This window comes from Hesperophylax consimilis, chromosome 4, assembly GCF_061612785.1.
Source record: "Hesperophylax consimilis isolate HC1 chromosome 4, BYU_Hcon_1.0, whole genome shotgun sequence".
In the NCBI taxonomy this organism is placed as follows: Eukaryota; Metazoa; Arthropoda; class Insecta; order Trichoptera; family Limnephilidae; genus Hesperophylax; species Hesperophylax consimilis.
Window position 1 is genome coordinate 7,086,492 of NC_142839.1, and position 16,510 is coordinate 7,103,001.

Genomic DNA, 16,510 nt, shown 5'->3' on the forward strand with positions numbered 1-16,510 from the left:
TCTACAAGTATTTCTCAAAAATAAAATTGTATTTCATAAAAAAAGATCCATAATCAAGTGCGCCTCTTCGCGCCTTTGAGTGCTTTAGTTCACAATTTTGTCAACGGATGGCGTTAGTACTAGTATGTTATCTGCGCTTGCGCGCGCCGAGTTGATTTGTGGAATCTGCGCCGATAACATTCTGTGTTCTGCTGTAAGATTGAATTATTACGAAAAATTCAAATTAATTTGTTCACTTCAGAAATCTTTTTTTTTTGATTTCTTGTGTTTCGTCTAGCAAATTTAATTTTACTGTATCCACGAGTGACCATATTGTGCCGATTGCGCGTATTTTTTAACGTTTTATTGTGTTACAAAACTGAGTTATTGACTTTACTATATACTTTATTAATTTAAATATATTTTGTATATATATTAGTTATATATTACTAAAGTGGGTGTTATTTTCGTGTTTTATATACTATTTCAAAATTTATTAGGAAACGTTCACAAGTTTTTAGTTTTTTAATTCATTTGATTTTTCGGATAAAAAATGGCCCATAGTTTGGAAGATGATGAAATTGAAAATATATTGAACGTTTTGGATTCTGATTATGAAATGTCCGAAGATGAATTTGAACCTTCGGAACTTTCAGATACAGAAACTCAAGCGAATGAATCTGTAAGTGAAGAAGTGCTACACTCCTGGGTGTCTGGACCTCATATTCCAATAGTACACGAATTTGATGATTTTCAATCCGGCGTTTCTGTACAATTTGACAAAAATTCAACAGAAAGTGATTTTTTTGAACATTTTTTGAATCGCTCGATTATGAATGAAATTGTTCGAGAAACAAACGACTACCATACTTTTCTTCTCATTTCAAAGGAATTTGGTGCGAAGTCACGAATTCATAAGTGGAAGGACACAACTATTGAAGAAATGTATCTATTTTTTGCAATAACCATGCTTATGACAAGAAACGAACACTTGACTATTGAAGAGTATTGGAGTACAAATATATTTCTAAGTTCCCCTATTTTTGGCCAGATCATGAGTAGAGACCGATATCAATTGTTGTTGCAAAATTTACATTTCTGTGACTCAAATTCGCTTCCTATAGATCGTCTTTATAAAATAAGGTTAATTTTAAATCACACCCGAACACTATTTAAGGAGTCTGTGATACCTTATGAAGACCTATGTATAGATGAAAGTATCATTGTTTTCAAGGGTAGGCTTATTTTTAAGCAATATATTCCATCAAAACGACATCGCTTTGGAATCAAAATGTTTGTTTTGTGTGATGTGAAAACTGGATACATTCTAGATTTCATAATTTACTGCGAAGAAGGCACGGAAATTACAGATGAACAAAACTTGGGAATAACCGGCGCTGTTGTTACTACACTCCTAAATGATTATTTTGGCAAAGGGCACAATTTGTGGTGTGACAATTGGTACTCAAGTCCAAAGTTATTCAATTTTTTGCATTCGAAAAAAACAAATGCCTGTGGGACGGTAAAAAAGAGCCGGAAGGAAATGCCAAAATTTATTAAACTGAAAAAAGGCGAATTTGAGTCAAAAAGCCGCGGTCCCCTTTTAGCATTAAAATGGTGTGATAAAAGGGATGTACATATGCTAACTACCTTGCCTTGACTTTTATTTACTTTGTGTTCCTTTGCGAACTGTCAAAACGCGAAAATTTTTGTGTTATTCACGAGTTTTGTTAAAAGCTCCATAACTCACGTTTTGGGAAACGTAGCCTCATTCTAAAAAATGTTTTGGAAAGATTATGAAATTCACTATCGTATTGTTTTGTTATACGTAAATATTTGCGTTTCTAAATATACATTTTCTGAAAACGTCAAAAATATGTAAAAATCGCTGACCATTATTTCAAAGCTGTAAAAAATGTACTTTTTTCTGAGTATCATAAAGAAATAACACTTTATATATTGAAGAAATATAGTTAAAAACTATTGGTCACCTCAAAATATTAACCGTCCAAACTAAAATATTTTTAATAAATTATTTAAAAACGCAATAAATTACGAACGAACAAGCTGACAGATTCAATCGACTCAGAAAATGCACCTCTAGATTCCATAGATATTTTTGAATGCAGACGCGTAGCGTTATTCATTATCGATACTCTGTTTTTTAAATCATGGCAATCCGTATACTAGTGATGGAAATAAATCGATTTTTGTAAAATCTCGCGCGCTTACGTGAAAAGACGTACTAATGTCTTGACCGCTATTATCATATTTACGTCTTTTGACGTTCTAATGTTCCGAGTGGTTAAGGAAACCAGTAAAATAATTCACCAAACTAAACAACCCATTCGCAAGCCTGCCTGTGTCATTGATTACAATAAATCTATGGGAGCTGTTGACAAAAGCGACATGATGCTGAGCAGTTTATCCTGTATGAGGAAGACCATAAAATGGTATAAAAAAGTATTTTTTCACATACTTGACCTATATTTATTGAATTCATTTATTTTGTACACCCAAGTGACAGGTATAAAAAAATCTCTAGCAGATTTTCAATTGGCGGTTATTATGCAACTAGTTGAGAAATATAAACCAGAGATTTCTCAAATACCAGAGCCTAATACATCAGCCCACCTCAACCCGTTTCGGGTTTTGCCTAAATATGCCGCTAAGCATATGGCCGAATTGATTCCATCAACTGGCAAAATAAAAAAAAACGCGTAGACGATGTCGTGTATGCCGATTGAAAAATAAAAAAATGCAGTTAACGAGATACGTATGTAAAGAATGTGGTGTGTCTTTATGTATCGAACCCTGTTTTAAATTTTACCATAGATCCAAAAAAATGTGACCGACAGGGATTCCTCTAAAGTGCTTAAAAAACAATGTTTATTGAGTGATATAAAATTTATGTGTTATTTTTAAGTGTTGAGTTTAGAAAAGAGTTTGAGAAAAAGTTTTCATAACTAAAAATGATAAGTGATCATGGTGTCCCACTTATGTCTATCAACGCAGTGGCCTAAGTACACCCACGCCGAGTGAATGGCGGGACCACATTCAAAAGATACGGTACGTCTTTGTATGAAATTTTATGTTTTTGTTTTTATAAACATCTAAGAGTGTTGACACACGAGGATTTGTTTTCATATTGTGGAGAATAATCTGTTCTGTCTATATAGTCCAATAAATCACGCCAGAATGCTATAATTTGACATTTAATTGCGTGCATAGGTATTTGAAAATATGTACCGCGTACGGGTATAGATAAAACGGAGCTAATTAACGCGTTCAAAAGGTTAATGTTATTAATTGTTATGTCAATTCCTTAATCACAATCACGTTAGCAATTACCAATTATTGAAATTATTCCCATCAATCTGCCTTGTAGATTGTTGATCTGCCATAGATTATTTTTACTATGTCTTAAACCATAGATTACGAAATACCGAGTCGACTGTGTAGGTACTATGGCGCACATCCAGCCAGTGACAGTCCACGACACACACAGCCACAGTGACGAGACAAGCTCGGCATTGCCTTGAATTAAAGAAAATTATATTTTTCTTTCTTTCTATTTAAGTTTCACTTGTGTTTTCGGTAATGAGTGAATGTAAATCTTGAAATCGGAAATTAACCCACTTCCCGACATCCGATCGAGCTGAAACTCAGCAGATAGACTTGTTGATAGCAACTTGATATCAACTTTTAGCAGAAATCACTTACACACAAATGTATGCATATTTCTCTGAAATCGGATGACATTCCAGCAGTTAATATACGAAATAAATGTCAGTCCTACCCGATTGACATTTGACAAGGTTAGTAGAATTGTCAACTCCAGTTCCTGGGTTCCTATCTTCCTAGGTTCAATCTTCAGTAAAACCAATTTTTTTTTAAAGTTTTAAAATACGTTTTAAAAAATATTATTTTTTATTTTTTAAATATATTATATTATGAATGGCTCTTAACTGCTGTGAACTTTTAAAATGTCACATTTGCCCCGATGATGGACATTGTAATGCTGTCTGAAACGTTTGCTAAAGAAGGAGGAAGCCTAACACAGCATAATACCCCAAAAATTAATCACTACAATTTTAAAATGGTTTGACTGAAGATTGAACCTTCCTTTCCACGGACTCGAGTCAACTGTGCTAACAACTAAGCCAAATCCCGATTGGATAGGACCGACATTTCCACGGACTCGAGTCAACCGTGCTAACAACTAAGCCAAATCCCGATTGGATAGGACCGACATTTTTTTCACTTATTAACTGCTGCAATGTCATCCAATTTCAGAGAAATGCGTGTATGTCCCCGTGATTGCTACCAACAGTTCATAAAATACATTTTCATTGACAACGAGTATATCTGCTGAGTTTCAGCTCGATCGGAGGTCAGGAAGAGAGTTAATTTCCACTTCTAAAAATTTGCATTCATTCATTACTAAAATAAAATCTAAATTCAACTATGTAGGCCAGTGCAAAAAAGTTGGTCGCGATAGTAATTATTGTGGTAGTCCCAATTTATAAAATATATTTTATAGACTGGTCCACTGATGTAAAATACAAGTTTTCGACCTTGGCAGACCTGTGCTAACTAATAATAAATATGTAAATTTGTCATGTAGTGCTAAATAGTTCTGAAACAAGTTGATCTTTGCTCTGAATTTGGGTATTCAACTGATTCTAGTGATTTATAAAATAAAAACATGACCAGTTAAAAGATTAATTTGAGTTAGGTTTCTTTAGTACTGATCAGTAGCGGCGTTAGGGTAGGGCGCGGTTGGGCGACCGCCCAGGGCGCCGGATTTAAAGGGGCGCCACAGGCGCCCGGCGCGCCCCTTTATATCCCCGTTCTTTGAACGAGGCCTACTTAACTACTTACTCGTAAATTCCATAAATATAAGGAAAAAATTGTTATGGTTGCAACGCTAGAATCTAGAATGGAACCTTCGATTGCACCGCATGCAGTTCATTTTACCGGGAATCCCCAACCAATTGGCAACCATAGAGAAAAACAATAAAAAACATTATCCATCTCTTTTTAATATTTCATTTTTATTCAAAAAGAGTTGGCGGCGTTGGCGCTTCAAAATAATACAATATCAATGGAAATTAGCCTTCCTTATTGTTATATTTTATTTGGAACATTATAATTAGTTCTTCATTATAATTAATTCTTTGCATAAGTGGACGCACTTAAAACAGTTATTCCAATTATTCTTAAATCAAACAAACGCAGTAATCAGACGTTCCACGCTACGTTGCGATGCTCTTGTTCGTCACTCTTGGTTCCGACTAGCGAGTGACAGTTTTATCTAAAAAGTTGAAATATAAATAGTGTAAAGTGTTAAAGTAGGAGGTATTTGTTTTTGACATTTTGACGGATCATTTTATTAGGTAAGTACAAATTTATTTTAACTATCTATACCAGCGTTTCCCAACCTTTTTCAACCTGCGGACCGGCAAAAATAGAAGTATTATTTCGCGGACCGGCTAAGGCCTCGGCCAGATTGATGTGCTTGCGCGGTAACAATCGTATGTAAACGCCCGTTGTGGCCGCACTGCGGGAACGCGCGACAAGGCTACAAACTCACAAAGATCATTTTAATACTACAATAACAACCACTAAAATAACCGATCAAGATCACGTGGCAACCTAGAAATCCCTAAATTTAAAACGAGTGCTTCTCAACACCATTATACTTATCAAGGTATAAAGTTTTTTAATGCCCTCCCATATAAAATTAAATCTGAAACAAATTATAAAGCCTTTAAATCACAAATCAAACAACTACTAGATCAACCAGACACAAATTATAAGTTCTAATCTCATAGAATTGAATTTTTATCTTTTATTACGTGTACCTATTAGTAGAAAATGATCAAGTATTAATTATTATATTATGTAATTTAGCTTTTAATTAATTACTTAACTTCATCTTTAATTAACAACAAAAAAAATATAAATATATTTTACTTTTTTTTTTACATATCCTCTTAAATTATTACTTAATTACTTAATTATTATTATTAATAGAGTTGATCGGTGAAAAAATAAAGTCAGAAATCATATCTCGCGCAAAGAAATCAAAATATTATTCTATTATAGCTGACTGTACTCCGGACATTAGTTATTTATTGTTGATTTATCATCAGATTTGTTGATTTATCATCAGATGACGATAAAGTATCAGTAAAAGAGCATTTCATAGAATTTATACCTGTAAATGAGTCGACTGGTGAAAAACTGACTGAAGTTATTATTGATGTTTTAAATAAACACGGACTGGAATTGAACGACTGTAGGGGTCAGGGTTATGACAACGGAGCGAATATGAAAGGGAAAAATATTGGGGTTCAAAGGAGGATTCTGGACATAAATCCCTTAGCTGTTTATGTACCTTGTGGTTGTCATAGCTACAATCTCGTACTATGCGATGCCGCTAAGTCATCCGTAAAATCAGTCACTTTGTTTGGGGTACTTCAGACGTTGTTCACATTGTTTTCAGCTTCTGTTCATCGATGGAAAATTCTAACCGATCATTTGGGATTATATACTATAAAAAAGCTCAGTGACACACGTTGGGAAGCAAGAATAAACAGTGTTAAAGCAGTCCGTTATCAAATTAGTGCCATCCATGACGCTTTAATTACTTTGGCTATTGAAACTCAGAAAACTGATGTTCAAGTCTCTCATGAGGCTACTACTCTAGCCGAACAGTTAAAAGATTTCAGCTTCATAGTTTCGTTGGGTGTTTGGTATGACATACTTTTTCAAATTAATGTCGTTAGTAAATCTCTACAATCAACAGATATGGATATCAGTAAATGTACAGAAATGTTGAAAAAATGCTGCACTTTCTTGGAAGAATATAGAAATACTGGCTTTAAAAGCGCCATTTTAACTGCGAAGGGATTGGCTGAAGAACTAGAAATTGAACCTGTGTTTAGAGACACAACAAGAATTCGATTTGTTAAGCGTCAAGCTGGTGAAACTGCCCACGACGAGCCTATAACTTCTCCAGAAAAAAAATTTGAGGTTGAATTTTTCAACTCTCTCTTGGACACTACATTAATTTCAGTTAATGAAAGATTTGAACAGTTAAATGAGTACTCGGAATCTTGGTCTTTTTTGTACAATATAAAACAGATTCCGGAAAAACCCGACCTTGTCAAACTCTGTGGTAATCTCCAATTGAAATTAACTGTAGACTCTAAATCTGATATAGATGGTTGTATGTTGTGTGATGAACTCGTAAGCCTGAAATCTTTTTTGTCTAATCAGAATGTGGTTACCCCTGCTTATGTTTTAAATTTTATCAAAGATCGCAACCTACAAGAACTGTATCCAAATGTGTGGATAGTATTGCGTATATTATTGACTATACCTGTAACGGTTGCTAGTGGGGAGAGGAGTTTTTCTAAGCTTAAGCTGATTAAAACCTATCTGCGATCGACAATATCACAATCTAGATTGACAAACTTGGCAACTTTGCCAATCGAAAATGAAATTGCTGAAAATATCGATTTTGATAACCTTATAAAAGAGTTCGCCGATAGAAAGGCTAGAAAAGTGAAGTTTTTTTAAATAAATAGTTTTTTTTTAATAAACGGTTATTTCATTATACCCATTGCCTTTTTTCGTATGGAATTGAATTGCAGTTAGGGGGCGCCGTAAAAATCTCGCCCAGGGCGCTGATAGTACTAAAACCGGCCCTGGTACTGATTTAAGAATTTTAGTATCGATTTATTGTATTTACTTTTCAGAAAGAATATCAACAGCACAAAGTTGTGTTTGATGAACTGGCACAAGCCCTGGATTTAAGGACATTGAGAAATGCCAAGGTGGTTGGGGTCACCACCTCCGGTGCTGCGCGCCTCCAGTCTTTGCTCCGGTCTCTCCGCTCCCCTATTAGTAATTATACTCTCATACCCTGAATAGCTTTCATTCTTCATTAATACTAAACTAATAATAGTTTACTTTGTAACTGAGTATGTTACTGGTAAAAGTAATGTACTCAGTTACAAGTTCCAATTGAAGACAGGAGACCCACACATACCTTCACATTGGCAATATAGAGTTGTCACTTACAGTCTTGTTTATTTGTTTAAAGTGATTGTGGAGGAAGCAGCGGAAGTGATGGAGTCCCACGTCGTGGTGTCTCTCACCAAGGACTGTCAGCACCTCATCATGATAGGTATCCATCCTATACATTCTCTCCTAACCTAACCTCACCTTATTTGTTCAGCTCTATCAACCAGCATGTTACAGGTGATCATCAGCAACTGCGGCCTAAAACTGCCACATACCAGATGGGAAAGAAGTATAACCTGGACATTTCGCTGTTTGAGCGAATGGTTAAGAATGGCTCTCATTGCCACCGGCTGGTTGTGCAGCACCGCATGAGGCCAGAGATAGCCCGGCTGATTACTCCGGCTATATATGAAAACTTGAAGAACAATGCCAACGTGGAGGAATATCCTGATGTCAAGGGTGCAGTTAAAAACCTATTCTTCATTGATCACACAAATCCAGAAACTCAGGTATTTTTATTTTCAACCTAGAGTATCTTTTGTTATGTAGTTTTATGTAATAACTAGCGCTGATCTGTGAAAAATCACAAGATATTATAATCTTTGTAAGATTGATAATTGCATGTTAGCTAAAAATCTCAGACCAATCAATCAAGATTAACCGCTTGTGCGCTAGAATTTTTCCTATTGGCGATGTAAAATTTCATCTATTGAAAGCAAGCCTTGTCTATTGGCAGTGTAATATATATTTTCTATTTGTGGGATTTTGTACCTTAAAAATGCTCCAATCGTACTAAAATATCCTAATATAATTCTGTCCTGCCGTTTTGATTTGCCAATATACTTTATCTGTGAACAAGTATGCGGCAATTGTGTAACCGTCTAACAGTCTTCTCTTTGTCGTGTTACAGTATTGATTTCGTTCATTGTGAGGGAAAATTAATTAGCTTTATGAAAATATAATGAAATTATCGAAGAAAGCAAACACTTTGTGGCTTGACATTATACAAAATGAAAAAGTTTTTTTGTTTTAAACCACTTTATTTTATTATATAATTTTATATGGTTTTTTAAACCTTTATTTTTTTTTATTTTTTTTATTTATTAAACGCCATAAAAGGCTTTTACAGTAATGTGAAACATTAGATTATAAGTACACAGTTCAGGGCTGTCAGAGACTTGACAATTAAAAATAACATTTTTCATTAAAATAATACATCCGTTAGCCAACACTATAAGACATCTGAAGTAAGCAGTTTATATTGATGCTAATACATATACATTTCACATATATGTATATATGTGGAATGTATATGTATAGAACACCATACATATGTTACACATAAAGAAGAACATGTCAGTATGATGCAGTACAAACAGACATTATGTAGCCTGAACCGTCATTTAAAACCTTTATTGAGAGAAGCATTCTCAAATTCCCTTTCGCGTGGCACTTTCCCGCTCTTTTTCAGCACCTTGTGTTGGACAAGTGGTCACCAGATGCTACACAAAAGTAAAGCGTCCCCTATGCGACTTTTGTTTACGGCATTCTTTCTCATTAGCGTTTTAAATTCCGTCGCTGGCGTTGTCGTTGCGAAGTAGCTCCGAATTTATAACGATTTTTCCCGTATATAATTATTTTAAGTGTATAATTATTTCAAGATAATACATTATATTATAACAGCGAGGCTGTTCGAAGTATTTTTTAAAACAGAAATAATTTTTAACTGTTTAAAAACGGATAAAACACGTGGTGAACACGACGGAAAAGTTCGTCAGTTCGTCGGCCATTTTGTGTTGTTTGTTTATTTACATTGTGTTTTGTGTTTTGGTTTCTTGTCCAATTTAACAATGAGTGGCTCCGAGATGTCATCATCCGATTCGGTAGAGATGACGGTAGAAGAAGTTAACAAGATCATTTTGCCAAAACAAAATGAGCCGAAACGAAAGTTGCCGAAATCGACCAAATCTACGAAAAAACATCGCATTGATAAACTCACGGCTCAAGTGGAGCACATTAGCTCGTTTATTCAGGATTTTATGGCGGCTAAAACATACGAAGATAGGAGAAACTTGGATTCCGACGAGGACGCATCATCGGAAGATCAAGAGATACACGTGGAGAGAAATTCACGATCTTCGCTAGGGATGGGATTAGTAAATCCTAATCATGAATTCAAGGAATTAAACCTATCGATGGCGGAAACCACGTGTAAGGAACCTACAGTTCCTAAGGCTGACGCAAACCGCGTAAAGAAAATCGAAGATTTACAACACTTCGGTTCGCCTGAATGGAACGAAGTAAGGTATGGGGAGGTCGTACGAAAATACCTGGCCAACCCCATGTTCAACCAGTTGGAGGTTAATGGAGAGTTTCTGCATTTGAATAAGGCAGAGCAATACGCGGGGTCACTTGACAAATTTTGCGGGTCACTAAGCCATGCCCTGTTGCAGCAAAATGAGTGCCTCAAGAAATCTCTTCAGGAACTGGTAAACTGGAGTGCAGAGGAAGGCAAGGAATTGTCAGCAGGTTCCCTCTTCAAGAAAGTGGAGTCGCTATTTGCCCCGGATACGCAATATCAGACAGTGACCAAAGATGTCCTGCAGATGGTCTGTGGAAGGAGAGCAAATGCGATCCAGCATCGTAGGGACGCAATCCTTAACGAGATAAAGAGCCGCTACGTACGGGAGGCAGTCAAAAATATTCCTCCAGCAGCGGGTTATCTTTTTGAACCAATGAAGCTAGAATCCCAGATTCAGCGGATGGGAGGACTGGATAAATGCTTCCCACATTCAAGCTTCGACCCTCAGCCATCAACCAGCTCGCAGATGCCCAAGAAAGTGCCAGTGAGGAAGCCTTTTCGTGAGAGCAGGCCCTTTCGGGAAAGCAGGACGTTTCGGGACAACAAGCCCTTCCGAGACAACAAAGCCCCCCGCGGAGGGAGATCTAATCAAGTTGCAAGAGGTGCGGACAAGAGGGGACCAGCCAAACCAAGAAGGAATTTTGGCAACAAGGATAGGCTATGACTATCCGGAGAAGGCGTTTCAGGGGGGGCAATTGCAGCACTTTATAAGCAAATGGGAAGAATTAGAAGCACCACCAACACTGCTAACCATGTTGCGAGGGTACAAGCTACCCTTTCGGCAGAAACCCCCTCTAAGTATAGTGGCAGACACGGTAAGCTCAACTTATAAAACCCAAATCACAGACGAAATGACACGACAAATAGACAAAATGAAAAAGGAAAAGATATTGGAATCAGCTTCAATATCGCCTTCCTTTCTGTCACGGATGTTTCTCATACCGAAGCAAGACGGGTCATTTAGGCCGGTCTTCAACCTTCGTCGTTTGAACAATTTCTTAGCTATTAGCAAATTCAGACTTATTAATGTTAATAAGGTTGCAACATTTATTCAACCAGGCGACTGGATGGTTAAAGTGGACCTTTCTCAAGCCTACTTTCATCTTCCAATTCATGAGAATCATCGCCGTTTTTTGAGACTGATTTTTAATGGAGAACTGCTTCAAATGACATGTTTGCCTTTTGGACTAGCCACAGCTCCAAAGGTTTTTGCTTCACTTACCAATTGGATAGCGCAAAAATTAAGAGACAAAGGTCTCAGAATAATTGTTTACTTAGATGATTTTTTGATAGTACATCAAAATGAAAATATATTGAAAATGCATACATTCGAAACTATTTCAATGTTACAAACTCTTGGGTGGATAATACAATTCAGTAAATCCACTCTGTGTCCAGTTCAGAAAATTGAATATTTGGGAATTTCATGGAATTCAAGGGACGGCTTAAAAGGCCTCCCGCAAACTAAAATAGCGAAAATAACAAATTTACTGAAACAATACATTAATCTAGGAAGGTGGTCACTTGAGCAGGCCCAGAGCCTCTTGGGTACCCTCAATTTTGCTAGTTTCGCCATTCATAGAGGCAGGCTTAACCTTCGCATGTTACAGTGTGCCAGTCGCAAGCTGCCTGCATTCAAACCGAGACGACTCCATCCCATTCCTCGAACAGCGATAGAGGAGCTGAGATGGTGGAGCAGGTCCCTGCAGACGTGGTCACCAATGCATCAAGCAGTGATTCGTCACACCCTCACGACCGACGCCTAGGACTGGGGATGGGGTGCGCAGCTAGACGACCTCAGATTGAGTGGAGCTTGGTCCCAAACACAGCAACCTCTCCACAGCAATGTCAAGGAAATGCTCGCCGTGCTGGCAGCACTTACTCCTCACGGGCCAGAGCTGTCAGACTCGGGTCTCCTGATCCAGTCAGACAACAAATCGGTGGTTGCGTACCTTCGCAACGAAGGCGGCACACGATCCAAGACATTGCTCGAAGCGACTCGTCAAGTCCTTCAGATGACAGACACGTATCGCATTTCACTGTCTGCCCACTACCTACCAGGAAGGTTCAACGAGGTGGCAGATCAACTCTCCAGAAAACGCGAACCTCCGGAGTGGCATCTTTTACCAGCAGCAACAAAATTGATTTTTGCAAAATGGGGGAGACCAACTATAGACCTGTTTGCATCGGAGACAGCTCACGTTGTAGAAGATTATGTGTCCCTAAATGTATTCGACAAAGAGGCAAGTTTTGTCAACGCTTGGACTCGAGAGTGGGATTTTCCTCTAGCTTGGGTGTTCCCCCCTCCATGCCTCATGCCGAGAGTTCTCGCACACCTCAACCGGGCCAAGGGCCTATACCTGATTGTAGCCCCGAGATGGAAGAAAGTATTCTGGAGACCAGACTTGAAAAGTCGAGCGACGAGCCCCCCTTTCACCATAATGAACCTGACAGAAGTGCTGATAGACACCAGAACCTTGAAACCCCCTCCACAAGTAGAGGATTTTATTTTGGAGGTGTGGAAGTGCCGGGGTGGAGTCAGTCATTAACAGATTGGTCGGACAAACAGAAAGAATTTTTAAAGTCAGGTTGGAGAGAATCCACACTTAAAACATATAAACCGGCATGGCTTAGGTGGCAAAAGTGGGCATTAAATCACGGGGTAAACCCGAATGTCCCTACAGGAAGTAACCTGGCAAGATTTTTAACAGATCTTAGTTTAGAAGACAATTTCTCTCCCAGCACAATTCGACTCCATAAATCGGTAGTAACAACTTTCAGTAGCCCGGAAGAAGGAAACCTAAGCTCACACCCTCTAGTCAGACAAGTTCTCAAAGCCGCAGCATTAAGGCATCCTAAACTGTCTAAGCCTCCTATCTGGGATCCCAGAATGGTGTTGACCTGGTTAGAAGCTAACCCACCCAAAAAGTTGAGTCTCTTTGAAGTCTCGAGAAGGGCAGCGACTTTACTTTTGTTAGCTTCGGGACGAAGAGTGCATGACCTGACCTTGTTACAGTGTTCGCCAGACAAACTATTCATAAATGAGGAAGGGGTCTCGTTATGGCCAGTTTTCGGATCCAAAACTGACTCTGCTACATACCAACAGTCAGGTTGGAGGTTGAGAAACGGAAATCAGCCAAATATAGACCCAGCATACTGGATTAAGAAACTGATTGAAACCTCCAAAGAACGAAGGGAAACAAAGCAGAATTTAACAGAACTCTTCATCACTACATCGGGAGCAGTTAAGGCAGCTTCAAGAACAGTCATCGCCCGTTGGGTCAAAACAATTCTAGAAGAAGCTAAGATCACAGCTGCCCCGGGAAGTGTACGGGCAGCAGTGGCGTCACTTAACTGGCTGGATAATTTTAGATTGGATGACATCCTGGCTCGAGGGAACTGGAGGAGCCGGGACACCTTTGCCAAATTCTACAGAAGGGAAGTTAACACTCCCCTAGAGGTAAATAGGGCATTGTCTGTAGCCTCCCTATTCCACCCACTGTAACACGTGAGTAGGTATTCCAGTTTTTTGACGTATTATAATAGTATCACATTAGCGTTAGTGGTCACCAGTCGATAACAAACAAATCTCAATAAAGGTTTTAAATGACGGTTCAGGCTACATAATAAAATAGTTTTACCTACCAATAAAACTTATATTACGTACCTAACCTCATTTAAAACCTAGGCAATCACTGCCTGGTGAGAACTAATGAGAAAGAATGCCGTAAACAAAAGTCGCATAGGGGACGCTTTACTTTTGTGTAGCATCTGGTGACCACTTGTCCAACACAAGGTGCTGAAAAAGAGCGGGAAAGTGCCACGCGAAAGGGAATTTGAGAATGCTTCTCTCAATAAAGGTTTTAAATGAGGTTAGGTACATAATATAAGTTTTATTGGTAGGTAAAACTATTTTATTTAACATTTCACAAACATATCAGTTACATTCACAACCAAGTATTTTTGCCTTGATGCAAGACGGTGAGGTTTTGAAAATATCAAAAAGGTCTGTATACGTGTTGGCAGTGCGGTGAAAACGCGCCAACGGTGAATGATACAAATAGTTAGTGCTATGATTGTCACTGTGGAAAAGATGGTGGAGTCGAGTTGATTTAACAGGGACACGAAAATTTATAACACTTAACACATTTGAGGGCAGTCTATGAGATTGTTCAGTAATTTAAAAAGTATAAGAATGTCATTAATAGTTCGCCGGGAAGAAACAAGTGGTAGATTTAGACCAGACATTAATGTATTATAGCAGATATCAATTACAGGCTGTCTCAATTTGAATTGAACGTATCGAAGAAATTTTCTTTGTACTTTCTCCAAGCGGTGTAAGTTACAGGTATAAATCGGAGACCATACAGGAGATGCATATTCTAGGTGCGATCTCACAAGAGAGCAGTAGAGTAATTTAATTGACTCAATGTTTTGAAAAGTCCTTGTGTTACGCATTACAAAACCTAGAATTTGCATGGCCTTATTGGAAATTGTTTCACAGTGACGATCAAAGGTAAGTTTTCTGTCAAAAATAACACCAAGGTCTTTGATAAATGGTACTAATGCAATTTCATTATTGTTAATTGAATACGATATGGTTATTGGAGTCCATGAACGGTAAAAACACATGTGGAAACACTTTTTTACGTTTAGGAATAATTTGTTTATTTCACACCAGCTAGCAAGTCTATCTATATTATGCTGAAGGATAAGTGCATCATTTAAACATTTTATAATCTTAAAAAGCTTTAGGTCATCTGCAAATAGAATGAATTTGACATTTTCGAAACATAAAGATAAATCATTTATAAACAATACGAAGAGAAGTGGGCCCAGATGAGAGCCTTGAGGAACTCCCGATGTTACTTTAAATTTATATGAGACTTTATTATTTAATTTTACCATCAGTTCGCGGTTACAGAGGTAACTATTCAACCATTTTAGGAATGATCCATGTATACCAAGGGCTTGCAGTTTCGCGAGAAGGATATTAATATTTACTTTATCAAAGGCTTTTAAAAAGTCAGTATATATTGAATCTACTTGTGCACGAGACGTGAAAGCTTCACAGATATAGTGTTCATACAATAGAAGATTGGTTGTGGTAGACCGACCGGTCACAAAACCATGCTGTTCTGGAGTAATAATATGCCTCAACTTAACAGCAATTTTATCTAAGACAATACTTTCAAACATTTTCGGGGTGGTGGACAGTATGCAAATTGGTCTATAATTTAAAACACAATTTTTATCACCTGATTTAAAATACAGGTGTCAAGTGATTAAGTTTCCAAGGATCAGGATATATTCCAGTTTGAAGTGACAGATTGAATATGTGTTGAAGTGGAGCTGCTATAAACTGAGCGCATTCCTTTATGAATACCGGTGGAATTTTGTCAGAACCTGACCCCTTCTTACAATCTAGAGATCTGATCTTAGTATTAACATCATCCAGAGAAATGTGGCATGTTGATATGTCAGTTACATTGGTGTATTTAAATTCAGGTATAGTTACATTATCATTTTTCTGTTCATAAACACTTGAGAAATGATCAGCAAAGAGGTCAACTATTTCTTGATCACTGTCAGCATGTTTTCGCCCTGAATACATTGATCGAGGACAGCCGTTGTTGTCTTTAAGAGAATTCACATAATTCCAAAAATGACAAACCAATAGTTTAAATTTTTATTGTCCTGAAGAAGGTTGAGATCAACCGAAACCGGTCGACGTATATAATAGTATATAAAAAACTTTTTCATTTTGTATATAATGAAATCTGAGGAAGTGATAACAATAACACTGTGAATCAATTCCTCAATCTTGGGTAACGGATGTTTTTCTAAGTCCGTAATCATATTCAAACTTTGTTTATAATCCACGCAAATCCGAATGTCCCCATTTTTTTTTAGTGACTGGAACAATCGGAGAAGCAAACTCACCACTAGTCACTGGCGAAATGGAATTTAATTCCGATACGATTTTATCCTTAATCGCGAATGGTACCGGCCTTGCAATACAGAACATTGGGCCCGTGCCCCCGTTCACCGAGAACTGCACCTTAAACTTGTTGAATTTCCCCAGATTTCGGGAAAATACCTTCAGAAATTTGTTAAAAATCTTTCTATTTT

At 37.5% G+C, this 16,510-nt stretch overlaps 1 protein-coding gene across 1 annotated transcript in view; it reads left to right on the top strand.

The window, feature by feature from the left end:
• Positions 1-16,510, top strand: part of LOC149424121 (NFX1-type zinc finger-containing protein 1-like) — a 62,440-nt gene that overhangs the window by 22,271 nt on the left and 23,659 nt on the right. The window contains exons 9-11 of the mRNA XM_089631037.1: positions 7,749-7,896; positions 8,096-8,179; positions 8,254-8,525. Of these exons, the coding sequence (XP_089487163.1) occupies positions 7,749-7,896; positions 8,096-8,179; positions 8,254-8,525 (504 nt within the window). The remainder of the gene's footprint in view (positions 1-7,748; positions 7,897-8,095; positions 8,180-8,253; positions 8,526-16,510) is intronic.